Raw genomic sequence first — 14976 nt, forward strand, 5'->3', positions numbered from 1 at the left:
CCTCGAGGTCCCAAGTCCTGCTCCTGGTTTGCTGGCTTGCTCGTGTAAACCACCTTATATTATTTTTTTTTCTAAAAATACTCCAAAGCAATTGAAAGAGTCCCTTCTCCCACCAGCCAGCCCTGGCCCCAGCCCCAGCCCCGGGGAGCGGGCGGGTAGGCGGGGAGGTGGGCCACTGCTTTATTAAACACAGGGAAAACTAATATTTACGGAATAAAATTTATGGAGCAGCCACGAGAATTCGACCCTTTTATGTGCATGTAGAGTGGGGGTTGGGCCAGGCTGGGGGCCTCAGGGAGGGGCCCAAGCCAGGGGGCAAGGCTGGAATACAGCCTGGCTAGGCCAATTTGTCAAAGCAGGGATTTCCCTGGAGTTGCCTTAGGATGAATGATTCTCAACCACTACCCCTAGCTCTGGGGGGTAAGGGCTTTGGGGCAAGAATGCCTGTGGCAGGGCCTCTGGTAGCAATGTTTCTCTAAGGACGTATTTAAGCAATACCCCCATGGAGACAGCAACCTTTGGGGATGATGGGGGCAGTGGATGGAAGGTTACTAGCTATGTTCTTACTTAACCTTTTTAGAAAGTCACACATTCTTTTTGAGAACATCAACAAAATTTTGCTCTTAAGATTTTACCTACAATTTTGAGGGATTCACAGGCCTCTGGCCCCGCTGTGATGAAAAATGTCTTGAGTCTGTGCTCTTACAGTACAGGGAATGCCTAGGGTGAAGAACCCATATTTTCTCCAAGCTTGCTGGGGAAGCCTTTCCATTTTCCATGTGCCTTGTAGATACTGAAATTTGACTATCTAAATTATGCTGAAAAGAAACGAAAGATCGGCCGGGCACGGTGGCTCAAACCTGTAATCCCAGCACTTTGGGAGGCTGAGGCAGGTAGATCACTTGAGGTCAGGAGTTTGAGACCAGCCTAGCCAACATGGTGAAACCCCATCTCTATAAAAAATACAAAAATTAGCTGGGCTTGGTGGCGAGCATCTAATCCTAGCTACTCAGGAGGCTGAGGCAGGAGAATCACTTGAACACAGGAGGTGGAGGTTGCAGTGAGCCAAAATTGTGCGATGGTACTCCAGCCTGGGCAACAAGAGCAAGACTCCATTAAAAAAAAAAAAAAAAAAGTAACGAAAGAGCAAAGTAAGCCAGCTGATAGGCTGTTTTTATATAGTTCCCAATTCACTTCGATGACAGTCACTACCACACAGCACACTCTAGGGTCCTGTGGTCTGGGGGTAAAGAAAACTTATAAGCAGTGACTGGGAATGAGCCTTCGTGGAGCTCTCAGACTCTGCTAGCAGGAAAAAGCATGAGGGTAAGTCCTGGAGTCCTCAAGAGCTCCTTCCTTGAAGAGCCCCTGGGGAGTAGAGCATCCTGTTGAAAGGAGGCAAGGTCATGGGATAAGGAGGTTTACAGTGGGAGACTGGAAAGAAGGACCTAATGTCCTTTCTGGAAAATAAATGTTTTCATTAGTGTACATAATAATGCTGTTAAGAACTCAGCTGTCTGGGCTTAAATTCTGGCTGTCACTTATTAGCTGTATGACCTTTGATAAGTCACTTACTCACTTCAAGACCCAATTTCTTAATGGGTTAACAGCATCTTCCTCATATGATGCTGTGAGGATCAATGTCAGGTGCTCATTAGAGTACCTGGTATACATTAACTGCTCAATAAATGTTAGCTATTTATTATTGTTGTTATTATAATTATTTTATTATTGTTTGATCATCTTCTCTCGAGACTTGACATCAGGACAGAAACACCACTATATATACAGGATATATGAATAAGGAGGCATTTAACCATCAAAAGTAAATAAACCAGAAATGGGATAGGGGTGATGGCTCATGCCTGTAATCCCAGCACTTTGGGAGGCTGAGGTGGGCAGATCACTAGAGCCCAGGAGTTCAAGACCAGCCTGTTCAACATGGCAAAGCCTTGTCTCCATACACAAAAAAATACAAAAATTAGCTATGTGTGGTGTGTGTGCCTTTAGTCCTAGTTACGCAGGAGGATGAGGCAGGAGGATCGATAAACTACCCCACGTGGTAGTTTAACCTGTTGCCTCTACTTTGGAAGCAAAGAGAAAAATGCATCCAAGTTTGGCAAAGGAAAGCAGCAATCATCTATCTGTCTTGTGCCCACCATCAGGAGAGTTATTGAGATTGAAGTTTCCGAATGGAGGCTTAGCTCTGGCAACTGCAGAAACGTTTACGAAGAATCTGAAGGACTGGACTGATGGCTAGACTTCATCCAGAGACAACAATGGGGTGGGACCCAGTGAAGGAAGTGAATTGGGTTATGAGTTCCACAGCATAAGTAATCCCAAAAGCAGAGAGTATGAGTGCCTTTTATTCCATGCAAAAGAGAGAAGTGGGTCTCTGAGGAGTATCTGGGGCTGGCTGGCTAGAGACGCTAGGGAAAGGTAGACAGGGCTTCCTGAGTGTGCGCTGCTTTCTTGCTCACTTGCCCTATATACCTAAAGTCCATGGTAGAAACTTGAACCTACAGAACCTCCACCAAAAGAGAGGAGAGCACGGGATTCTCAGAGACTGGCTTCCATTTAAAGAGGGAAGGCCAATTCCCTGTGGGCCTGTCAACATGAACTTCAGTTCTCTCGCCCTTACAGTAGGCCTCTGACTGTATCACTATTTTAGAAATATTGCTGCCATGTAAGCTTCTTTCAAGGTGAAGCTTGGAAGCCATTCTCCAAGTCCATCCTCAGCAGCTGAGGCCACCACAGGTTAACTGAAGAGCCCCCTTGGCTTCTTCCTCTTGACCTTTGACAGCTGTGGTCTATGCAGAGGGCCTGAAGTACCCTAGAAAAAAGGGAACCCAAGTTAGTAGGGGTTTTGAAATAGTTCTACTGAAATTAGGAAAAGAACTTTCTTCTTCTCATGGCTCCTGGTTAGGATGAGGCCTTTTTTTTTTTTTTTTCACCCAGGCTGGAGTACACGGGCACAATCAGAGCTCACTGCAGCCTTGAACTCCTGGGCTCGAGCAATCCGCCTGCCTCAGCCTCCAAAGGAGCTGAGACCACAGGCACATGCTGCCATATCTGGCTAATTTTGTTTTTTGTAAAGATAGGGTTTCACTTTGTTGCCCAGGCTGGTATCAAACTCCTGGCTTCAAGTGATCCTCCTGCCTTGGCCTCCCACAGGTTGTGATAACAAGCATGAGTCACCATGCCCAGCTAGAAAGAAGAGGCATTCAGGAAGTGTCTGACATAGGTATTTTGAAGTCTATGTCAGACAGCAAATGTAATATAAGACCCTAAGCAGGAGATGTAGATTCCCTTCTCCCCCAAGGAATAGCCTCGCTGACTATCACCGGTCATCACTGGCCATCACTGGAAGTGGGATAAGGTGAAAGAGGAGTCAAGGCACATCATTCGTACAAGAACTACAGAGAAGGGACACCAAGGGAAGACGTGCAAGACCATGACTCTCCATCTAGACACATACAATTTGGAGCCTGGTCACAAATATCCCTCAATATTTTTGAGGCAGTGCCAATGAAGCAGCAATTCCAGGGACCACCGGCTTGGGGGCTATAGGTGCCAACTCTCAGAACACCAACCAGGAAGCTGCTCATGACTCACCGTGGACTCTTTCTCAGGCACTGAGAGGATTGGGGCTGAGGAGACCAGTTGTTCTGGCTGGTTTACACACTGCCTATCGATTCCTTGCAGGGAAGCACTGTTTGAGGTATGAGGATCTCCTGAAATCAGAAAGATCAAGAGAAGATAGTGATAAATGCCTTCCTCTTACCAGGAAGATATTAGCATTTACCAAGCATTCTGATAAAGGCCAGGGTTTGGTACAAATACATAAGCAGACAGAAGTAGCCACAAGTCCAACTTCCAGCTGACTTTCAGAAAGCCCTGTTTCTGCTATAAAGATTTCCCCAGGCCCACTTTCAGCAGGTAGGATGAGAGTTTCCTTGACTCAAAATAGCCAGCTGTTCTTCTACATATTCCCTGACATGTCTCAGGTATGGAGATTAATTTTTTTTTTTTAAAGAGATGAGGTTTTTGCTATGTTGTCCAGGCTGGTCTCAAACTCCTGGCCTTTCCCACCTCGGCCTCCCGAAGTGCTGGGGTTACTGGTGTGAGCCACTGCACCCAGCCAGGGAAACTAATCTTTCTCCTGGTTCTTTTGCTAACCCTTCTAAGTACCTAGACCAGTGCTATCCAATCGAACTTTCTGCAATGATGGAAATGTTCTGTGTCTGCATTAACTTGGTAGCCACCAGCTACATGCGGCTACTAATCACTTGAAATGTGGCTAGTGCAAAAGAGAAAATACATTTTCAGTTTTATTTGCTTTTTTATTAATTTAAACTTAAATAGTTATATGTGGCTAGAAAACTATCATATTGGACAGCATAAACCTAGATCCCAATTGTATCCTCACACAGACTGGGTACCTCTGGAGTGCTCACCAGTGCCTTGATGCTTCTGTCCCACTTGGACCTCTTGTTTGGTGACTGCCATATACAGATTCTGCAGATTCATGACAAAGGGCTTTCCATCACCAATGCTGCATGCCTCTGGCAGTTTCTGTAAGAGAGAGGAGATACTGTCATTGGTTACACTGTATTGCTAGAGAAGCGATCTAATACCCCACATGCAGAACTGGCATCAACCCCAAATGAATTAATATAAAGCAGTTAGATCCAATAGGGGGTGTCCATATCCAAGCCTGGTGGCACCACTATAAAGATTTCTTGAGACAGCTCCTCTGAAGGGCAACTCCAAATGTATATCTTATTTCCCCTAATCCTTAGGTCTATTATGTTTTCCCATGAATACCCTATAGATTTCTAGGCTCTTTTTCCAAAGGGACGATTTCTTAGAGGGCTATTTTAGGAAATTATTTCCCCTAAATTTTCCCTGAGCTGAACAAATTACTATTTTCATTAAATTCATTCCTAAACTAGAGAAAAATGATAAAATTCAGGATAAAGGAGAGAGAGCAAAATGGTAATGACAGACTGAGAGGCAAGAAACAATGATGGAGCTGTGATGTTCAGGCAGAGGAGACAGGAAAAACAAAGCTGACAAAGCTTTTGAGGCCCCCAGCCACTTTCCATTCCCCACTGCTGTCCCACCCTCCTTTACTATCACCCACATGCTCACAGTGGGCTGAGATTCCCCCAAGGGGGTGAAAACCGTTTTGAGGGGTAAAAAAAACTGACTCTTTTAAAGTATAAAGCGTGCACACACACACACACACACAGAATACATAAATAATTTTCTGGTATATCTGTGGCATTAAAATTTCCTGAGAGGGAGTGATTAGGCAAAAAATGTCTTAAAAGTTTCCTTAGGGAAGTGATAATTTTTAAAAGGCTGAGAAACACTGCTATGATTACATTATATTTATCTGTTTCCTTCACTACAGAATGAACTGTGGACTTATATCCACAGCAAAATACTTTGCCTAGTTGTAGTTTCATACACTTGGCTGAACTGGGTTAAGGTAATGGCTGAAGACTGAACAAAGTACGATAAAAATGAGATGAAAGAGTAGAGTATCTAGTGGTCCCAAACCTGGCTGACTTCGGAATCTTGGAAAGGGCCCAGAACTATTTCACCTGTCCCTAGGCGTGCAAATCACCATGGTTCCCAGCCAAGTTAGCAGGTCCCCAAGAGCAGCCATGCCAGCAGCTCACATGGGAACCAACCCAAGAATCCTGGATTGGCCCATATCTTGGGTCAGGGGCACCTTTTTGTGCTGTAAGGGCATTCATTTCTGAAAGCCCTCTCATGGGAGAAGAATAGAAAAGAGAAAGTGTGAGAAGCAGGAAAGCAGGTGCTGAACCAGTCAGGATAGCTGAAAACCTTGTTGATTACCAGGAAATGTCACATACATTTCTACTCCAACCCTATCCCCATAAAGACTATATCAGGCCTGGACTTTCACTGGAAACCACAGGCAATGAATCAGAGCCCCGAGTCCAAACTTTGCCTCTAGCCAGTAATCACACTAGAGTCTAACAGCCCTCTGGCAGCATTCCCTGAGGAATGAACTGAAACAGGGAAGGTAAACTATCAGGCCACACCACCTCTACCCTACCTCACTCTCCTTCCTAAGTTCAGCTCTCTTAACTCCCAAGACACCGCCTTCAAAGGAGGGTTCTCTCCTCCATAGACAGAGAGCCCTGATGGTGGGGAGGCAAACAGCTGCCCTCCTTCCTTATATATTGACCTCTAGCATCTCCCTTCATACTATCCAAGAAATGTAGCCTCTCTTAGGGTCACTCATACGTGACTTGGTAGGCACTGTGCTGTCTACACAAATGGGTTAGGTAGAATGAGGCAGTCTAGAGTCATTTCCTCCTGCCCTTTCCATGGAATCAAACAGATTCATCAGTTTTTCAGGGAGACCTTCACTCAGCTCAAGTATTTAACCTCAAAACAAAGTGCCAGAAATGCTGGACCTGAGTCTAAACGTGGAACCTAATCTAAGCCCTTCCTCTGTCCTGCCCCTTCTCAGAGAGATCTGGTCCTGCAGTTGCTGGCAAAGTTATTCCACCTGACTATCTATTCTCAGAAAAGTCCTAGGAACAGCATATTGCTAGAATTGTCGAATACTTAATATATGCTAGACATGGCCAGGCGTGGTGGCTCACGCCTGTAATCCCAGCACTTTGGGAGGCTGAGGCAGGCGGATCACGAGGTCAGGAGAATGAGACCACGGTGAAACCCCATCTCTACTAAAAAAGACAAAAAATTGGCCGGGCGCGGTGGCGGGCGCCTGTAGTCCCAGCTACTCGGGAGGCTGAGGCAGCAGAATGGCGTGAACCCAGCAGGCGGAGCTTGCAGTGAGCTGAGATTGCCCCACTGCACTCCAGCCTGGGTGACAGAGCAAGACTCTGTCTAAAAAAAAAAAAAAATATATATATATATATGCTAATATATATGTATATGCTAATATATATGTGCTTATATATATGCTTATGTATATGCTAATATATATATGTGCTTATATATATATATGCTAGACATTGCTCTAAGTACTTAAAATGTATTAAACCATTTTTGTGTTTTCTACTACTACTTCCCTGGCATCTAGAAGAACCTTGAGCTCACGGTAGAGGCTCAGTACTATGTGTGAATGATTGAGCATGGTAGGCACTAGCATGACCCCGTTTGGCTGAGATGGTCCCAGCTAGTAAGTGGTGGCACAGGGTTAGAGTCTGGACAGTCTGGCTTCAGGGCCCACACATATAATTACTATCCTATTTACTTCCCTGAACAGCAGAATTTTGGTCAAAAGGGCAATCCAGCTTCTCCCAGGATCACAACCCGCAATCCTTCACATCCCAGATCACCTGCCATCCAGCTGAGGAACAAGCTCCCCAAGGTGACAAGAAAAGGGAGCAGATAAAAAGGAGACAACTGGACCAGATTGGAACCCATGGGGGCTGAGAGACCATACTCTTAATCCCATTCTAGCCATTCCCCATTATCACAGATTCCTTGGGCCTCATTCTCAGTATATACTAGGGAAGAGAGGTGGAGAGGTAGGAGCTTGGGAGAGAGAAACATTAGCTCCTGGGGCAGGACAATGGTAGTGGCTACCTGGGGCAGGCGGCAGAGATCAAAGGGAGAATGCTGGAGTCAGGAGTAAGTAAAGTAAATAGTGCCCCCTGCTATAAGTGCAACTGAGCCAGGAGCACGATGTACCGGCCACAATGTGGGTCACTGCCCAAAGTGGGGACGGAAAGAAGAGTCAGGTCAGCCTACCTGTAGAACGTGTTCATCTGATTAACCCATAATCAATTCTAGTAGGCAAAAAAGTTACTGAGAGTCTACTATGTGCCAGGCACTACAGGATTCAAGGCAGGGGAAACAGATGCATCAATCCTTCCCTCAAAACAGGTCTGAGTTAATACAAAGATAGTAACTCAGAGTCCCTACTTCAAAGAGTTCATATTTGCATGTGGGAGATAGGCAGACATATGTTGTTTTGTTTTATTTTTCAAGTGATTTTCTATAACAGAGTTCTCAACGAAGGGTAATAGGGAACCAGAGAAGAAAGGGATGAATTGAACACAAGAGTTCTGCAAAAAGCATCAGAGGTGGTGACATCAAGACAAGCATTGCAAAGTTAAGACTTTGGATGCGCTGGAAGTAAGTGAAGCATAAAGGTGTGAAGACAGGGTATGTGGATGTGTCTCATGGGAAGCAAGACTAGAAGGCTAAGTTCACATTCACTAGTTTGCAAAGGACTTCATTTTCTGAATTAAGGTTATGCCCATGGGAATTTCTTTTTGTTTCATAAAGTGGCTTTCTCTACTCTACAACTGTTTGCCAAAGCTTCCTTGGCTCCAAACTAGTATTGATGGAACAATGAGGAATCCAGAGCTTCTTCCAGGCTTCCCTTTTTAGACTCTCTGTTACATTTACCTAAACTCTTAGTACTTCCTCATTACTTACTTCTAGTAGTGTGATTTTTCAACAGCCACAAGAGCTATATTACTCTCCCATCTCCAATGCACTGGGACTTTGGACCCTGGTATACAGCCATATCAGAAACTTTCGGCAAACCAAAGTGACAGAAACCCTGTAGGGCATTTTATTTCCCCTTCTTGTCCCTACTGCAGCCCATCTTCGTTCTGAGGGTCCAACCTCCCCTCTTTAGAGGTAACTCTCATCTTCATGAGGTCTAAACTCACTCCCAGTGGTCCAGAAAGCCCAAGACTCTCTCAGGATTTGCTGGAGAGCTTCCAATTAGCATTTTCAACTACAAATACGTAATCTGCCTCTCCTCCCTGCCTCACCCCTCCTTTCCTCTGAGACTGTTTCAGAAAAGAAACTTCTAGAATCCTGGGTAAGAAAGGCTAGATCTGATCTACTGCTTACCCTATAAATATGGGCCCACGGTCTGAGGATACAGGTTCAATGAAGATAAAGGGAAAACGAGCTAACTGGAGCTCTCCAGAGTCAGCCTTTGAGCATGTCTTTGGTTCTGGCACCCGCCCCAGAAACTGGCACAGCCCCGAGACCCTGGCACTGACCATCACAATATCACAAGGACAGGGCCCACAACACGTGACTTCCCTAAGAGTAAGAACTCCGCTCCTCCCTCTTGCAATGTGGTAAACATTGCTGGTCTAGATACAAACTTCCTTCCCTCGGGAGCCCAGATCTCCATTTAGGGAATCATGGCGATGTTCACCATCAGCTTCCCTTAGGAATAAGAGCATATTAGAAAACTCTTCTAAGGTCTCAAATGGCCAGGGAGTTTGCCAGAATAAAGAGAAAGGTACAAGAAACATAATTTAGGAAGAAGACTCTAATGAGAAGGACTCTTCAAGAAACGTAACTCCCCTTTTGCCAATCCATTCATATTTAACAAATATTTGCTGATCATCTACTGTGGTGTTTGGGATTATTTAGATGCTGGGAATATGGTAGTGAACAAAAGACATAAAATTCCCTGCTTTCTTGAAGTTTACATTCTAGAGGGGAGATTACCAACAAATATACAGCTAATTAAAATGTACACTCTGTGAGATGGTACTATTACCATCCAAACGAAATCCCTAAATCAAAGATAACCTGAAATGGCCCTGGGTCCATGACACAGACCCAACTGCAGTAGTAAAAGGCTGACAGTCAGAAGGAAAGATGAACCCAACGTGCAAGGATAGTATCAAGGTTTAAAAAAGAAAGTCCGAAGTAGGTTCTCACTCAAATAGGAAGAAGCAAGGCTAGAAAAAAAGTTACTAGAAAAAAAAAAAAGAAATACACTTTAAGTTCTGGCCTTAAGATCTCAAAGATGTGGATTTGTACCTAAGGTGGTCTTCTAATTTGCTAGTTGTGACACTGTGGGCAAGCCATCATACTTAATGGTTTATTTTGAGAGAGAGAGGAGGGAAAAGAGAGAGACACTGGGAGTCAGGCACTGAGGGATCAAAACTAACAACATTTACATCACAGAATGTGTGAAAGGATTAAATGAGAAGATCGAGTAAATGCCCAAGAAATGTCTGTTCCTTCCCTTTGCAAGGCACACTGAGACTTTTCTTGCCTGGCCCTACTCCAGTGAGTGCTAAGTGGACTCAAGAAATGCCCTAATGATAAAGTACATAGAGAAACTAGGCCTGATCTAATTACAGATGGTCCCTGACTTAGGATTTTTCTATTTTACTGATGATGTGAAAGTGATAGGCATTCAATACACTCCTTGACCTATGATGGGGCTATCTTTGGATAGTCTCAGAAGTCAAAAACGCACTTACAACTCAGGATATTTTCTTTCTTTCTTTCCTTTTTTTTTTTTTTTTTTTTTTTTGAGATGAAGTCTCACTCTGTCTCCCAGGCTGGAGTGCAGTGGTGTAATCTCCGCTCACTGCAACCTCTCTCTCCCAGGTTCAAGCGATTCTCCTGCCTCAGCCTCCTGAGTAGCTGGGACCATAGGCACCTGCCACCACGCCTGGCTAATTTTTGTATTTTTAGTAGAGATGGTGCTGCACCATGTTGGCCAGGATGGTCTCAAACTCCTGACCTCAGGTCATCCACCCACCATGGCCTCCCAAAGTGCTGGGGTTACAGGCGTGAGCCACCACGCCCGGCTCTGCTATTTTCAACTTAGGATGGATTTATTGGGATGCGGCCCCATCGTAAGTTGAGGAGCATCTGTATTAACTTCTCTTCACTGGCATCCCAAAGCATACTATTATCTAGTAATACAGTGACCAGTCAAGGTCCAGATCAGGGAGACACAGAAATCTACCCAGTAACCTGTGGGTAGTTCACTGTCCCCCATCACCACACTAGCCGACTCCTCGGTCTCTAGTAATGACTGAGGCAGCATGGCTTTTGCATCAGAAGGTCCTGGGTTTAAATCCTGGGTTTGCCAGTTACCAGGTGTGTTACTAACCCCTTTTAGCCTCTGTTCCCTTACCAGAAAAATGAGGAGACCAACAGCTACTTTGATGAGGCTAATGGAAGGATTCCATGGGATGATATGTTAAAGGGTGCCTATTCAGTAGGTATTGTCTCCCTACCTCCCCAAAATAGCCCCTGCTTCTCAAAGCTCTCCTTTACTCTCCAATTCTTCAGGACCTACCCAAGAGGCCAAAGTTTCATCTTCATTCTCTCCACCCTCTTTTTTGGGTGGCAAGTATAACAGTGAAGAGTAAAGCTGCTACTCTCTCCAGAAGCACACAAAGCACAAACAGCTTGCTTCCAACAACATTTTAGCAAGAGTATTCTGCACAGCCCAACTGATCCCGCAATGCTTGAACCAAGAACTCTCTCACCACCATTTCCTGCTTTCTAATGTGGCTTGTGCAAATGCTCTGCTATGTCATTTCCATTTTTAAGTAATATACACTCAATAAGGGCTATCTGGAAAATACAAAAATACGACCTGCAGATATAGGCCATAAAAATAGCTAACAGTCAAATGGTTTTTGTTGGGATTAATTTCACAGTTTCCTCAGAGTCTGAGAGAAAAAACTACTAGGACAGAGAAAAGAGATAGGGTGGTGATATCTAGATTTTTAGAAGACAACTGTTTCATTCTCCTTTCTCCTCATTTCAAATTTTCCACAGCGGCTCACTTGGATGAGCTACCTCTGAGTTTCAGGCAATATCCAACCCTGATACTGGGTCTGTCTCTTTGTCCTCACAGAATACCCCTCTATCAGTTCACTGATCAGAAACCTTGGTGATTTGGGAGAAAATATAGTGCCCTAAATACACAAGGCACACTGTCCTTGAAGGTCCGAATACGAAACTGAAGACAGAGCTAACACTGCCCTGTGTTTGGTCTGATTTAGCTTTGTTTGGGTCTGTGCCTGCAACAAGGCCTTCCCTGATTATTCTGCCCTGCTGCTGCCGACCTCGCCATGCTCTATGATTAGCCTCCAGCTCCTGAGCATCCACTCAGTGCTGGGCTATAAGGAAAAAGAACACAGAGAAACCCAAACTTAATTTTGTGTTTAGGGACCTTGCAAATTAATTAAATCATAGTCCAACTCACCCCCAACCCCCCAACACCTTTTAAAACAAGATAGGAGAATGGATGCAGCCATACAATCATATACGCAAACATCCATGTATGCAATCTTGTAAAGTTACCGAGTCACTTTCTTTGTGGCCTCCCTTCACAATGAGATAATTTTGCTGCCTCTCTTTCATGATGCTGGACATGCAATGGAGTAAGATAGGTGCAGAGTTCAAAACAGTTTCAGACAAAGTTCAGGTCCTATGTATACAATTCAGATTTTTCTGGTTCAGTCTGAGGTGTGGCTAGCTCTCTGGACTGCAGGGTCAGAAGAGGAGGGGGATGTGAAGAAAGACTATAAAAAGAGGTCCAGCTTCCTTCCTTCCGTCCCTACCTCCTTCCTTCCTCCTTCCCTCCCTCTTTCCTTCCTTCCTCCTTCCCTCCCTCTTTCCTTCCTTCCTCCTTCCCTCCCTCTTTCCTTCCTTCCTTTCTTTTCTTTCTTTCTTTCTTTCCTCTTTTCTTCCCTCTGTTGCCCAGGCTGGAGTGTAGTTGGCTCGCTGCACACTCCCTGCCTCCGGCTCCCGTGATTCTCCTGCCTCGGCCTGTGGGCTGCTTCGGATTGCGGGCGCGCGCCACCACCCTTGCCTGGTTTTTGTCCTTTGGCTGGAGGTGGGGTATCGCCATGTTGGCCAGGCTGGTCTCCAGCTCCTGACCTCCAGTGGTCTGCCCGCATCGGCCTCCCGAGGTGCTGGGACTCCAGACGGAGTCTCACTCACTCGGTGCTCAGTGTTGCCCGGGCTGGAGTGTGGTGGCATGGTCTTGGCTCCCTGCAGCCTCCGCCTCCCAGGGTGCTAGGATTGCAGCCTCTGCCCGGCCGCCGCTCCGTCTGAGAAGTGGGGAGCGTCTCTGCCTGGCCGCCTATCGTCTGGGATGTGAGGAGCGCCTCTGCCCGGCCGCCCAGTCTGGGAGGTGAGGAGCGCCTCTGCCCGGCCGCCACCCCGTCTAGGAAGTGAAGAGCGTCTCTGCCTGGCAGCCCATCGTCTGGGATGTGAGGACCGCCTCTGCCCGGCCGCCCCATCTGGGAAGTGAGGAGCACCTCTGCCTGGCCGCCCACCGTCTGGGATGTGAGGAGAGCCTCTGCCCGGCCACCCCCGTCTGGGAAATGAGGAGCGCTTCTGCCCGGCCGCTCCGTTTGGGAAGTGAGGAGCGCCTCTGCCCGGCTGCCACCCCATCTAGGAAGTGAGGGGCGTCTCTGCCCGGTCGCCCCATCTGGGAAGTGAGGGGCGCCTCTGCCCGGCCGCCCATCATCTGCGAAGTGAGGTGCGCCTCTGCCCAGCCGCCCATCATCTGCGAAGTGAGGTGCGCCTCTGCCCGGCCGCCCATCATCTGCGAAGTGAGGTGCGCCTCTGCCCGGCCGCCCATCATCTGCGAAGTGAGGTGCGCCTCTGCCCGGCCGCCCATCATCTGCGAAGTGAGGTGCGCCTCTGCCCGGCCGCCCATCATCTGCGAAGTGAGGTGCGCCTCTGCCCGGCTGCCCATCATCTGCGAAGTGAGGTGCGCCTCTGCCCCGCTGCCCCGTCTGGGATCTGAGGAGGGCCTCTGCCCGGCTGCTCCGTCTAGGAAGTGAGGAGCGCCTCTGCCCAGCTGCCCTGTCTGGGAAGTGAGGAGCGTCTCTGCCCAACTGCCCCGTCTGGGATGTGAGGAGCTCCTCTGCCCAGCCGCCACCCCGTCTAGGAAGTGAGGAGCGCCTCTGCCCGGCCGCCCATCGTCTGGGAAGTGAAGAGCGCCTCTGCCCGGCCGCCCATCGTCTGGGATGTGAGGAGCGCCTCTGCTCGGCCGCCCCGTCTGGGAAGTGAGGAGCGCCTCTGCCCGGCTGCCCCATCTGGGAAGTGAGGAGCGCCTCTGTCCGGCCGCCCCGTCTGGGATGTGAGGAGCGCCTCTGCCCGGCCGCCCCGTCTGGGATGTGAGGAGCGCCTCTGCCCGGCCGCCCCGTCTGGGATGTGAGGAGCGCCTCTGCCCGGCCGCCCCATCTGGGAAGTGAGGAGCGCCTCTGCCCGGCCGCCACCCCGTCTAGGAAGTGAGGAGCGCCTCTGCCCGGCCGCCACCCTGTCTAGGAAGTGAGGAGCGCCTCTGCCCCGCCGCCCATCGTCTGGGATGTGAGGAGTGCCTCTGCCCGGCCGCCCCGTCTGGGATGTGAGGAGCGCCTCTGCCCGGCCGCCCCGTCTGGGATGTGAGGAGCGCCTCTGCCCGGCCGCCCCGTCTGGGATGTGAGGAGCGCCTCTGCCCGGCCGCCCCGTCTGGGAAGTGAGGAGCGCCTCTGCCCGGCCGCCCCGTCTGGGATGTGAGGAGTGCCTCTACCCGGCCGCCCCGTCTGGGAAGTGAGGAGCGCCTCTGCCCGGCCGCCCCGTCTGGGATGTGAGGAGCGCCTCTGCCCGGCCGCCACCCCGTCTAGGAAGTGAGGAGCGCCTCTGCCCGGCTGCCACCCCGTCTAGGAAGTGAGGAGCGCCTCTGCCCCGCCGCCCATCGTCTGGGATGTGAGGAGTGCCTCTGCCTGGCCGCCCCGTCTGGGAAGTGAGGAGCTCCTCTGCCCGGCCGCCCCGTCTGGGAGGTCTACCACGGAGGCCAGACGCAATGTGGGGGTTGGATGTGGTAGCTCACGCCTGTAGTCCCAGCACTTTGGGAGGCCGAGGCGGGTTGATCACTTGAGGCTAGGAGTTCGAGACCAGCCTGGCCAACATGGCGAAACATATGAAAAATACAACAGACAAACCAACCAACCAACCCAGCAACAACAAAACAGGTCTACCCTGGAGTCATACTCTAATATTTTCTATTTTCCTCCCTTTCTGATCCTTTATCCCACTTTCTTTTTCTTCCTCTTCCTTCTCCTTTTTCTTTGTCAAAGACATAGAGGATTGAGTTATTATCATTGATCCATACAAAGTCCCTCTCTCATTTATTTTCTTTAATTCCCACCCCCCATTTCTATTCCCCAT

At 48.3% G+C, this 14976-nt stretch overlaps 1 protein-coding gene across 4 annotated transcripts in view; it reads right to left on the reverse strand.

Moving 5' to 3' along the window:
* Positions 1-2350: 2350 nt before the first annotated feature.
* NHEJ1 (non-homologous end joining factor 1) overlaps positions 2351-14976 on the reverse strand; it is an 85246-nt gene continuing 72620 nt past the window's right edge. For 3 of the 4 annotated variants that reach the window (XM_055290698.2, XM_063645716.1, XM_055290699.2), the window contains 3 exons: positions 4458-4575; positions 3616-3734; positions 2351-2833 (listed from right to left, as the gene is read on the reverse strand). In XM_055290698.2, the coding sequence (XP_055146673.1) occupies positions 2759-2833; positions 3616-3734; positions 4458-4575 (312 nt within the window). In that variant the 3' untranslated portion in view covers positions 2351-2758. Of the gene's footprint in view, positions 2834-3615; positions 3735-4442; positions 4576-14976 lie in introns of all 4 variants that reach the window. The other variant, XM_055290697.2, reaches the window with a different exon arrangement.

This window comes from Symphalangus syndactylus, chromosome 8, assembly GCF_028878055.3.
Source record: "Symphalangus syndactylus isolate Jambi chromosome 8, NHGRI_mSymSyn1-v2.1_pri, whole genome shotgun sequence".
Classification (NCBI taxonomy): domain Eukaryota; kingdom Metazoa; phylum Chordata; class Mammalia; order Primates; family Hylobatidae; genus Symphalangus; species Symphalangus syndactylus.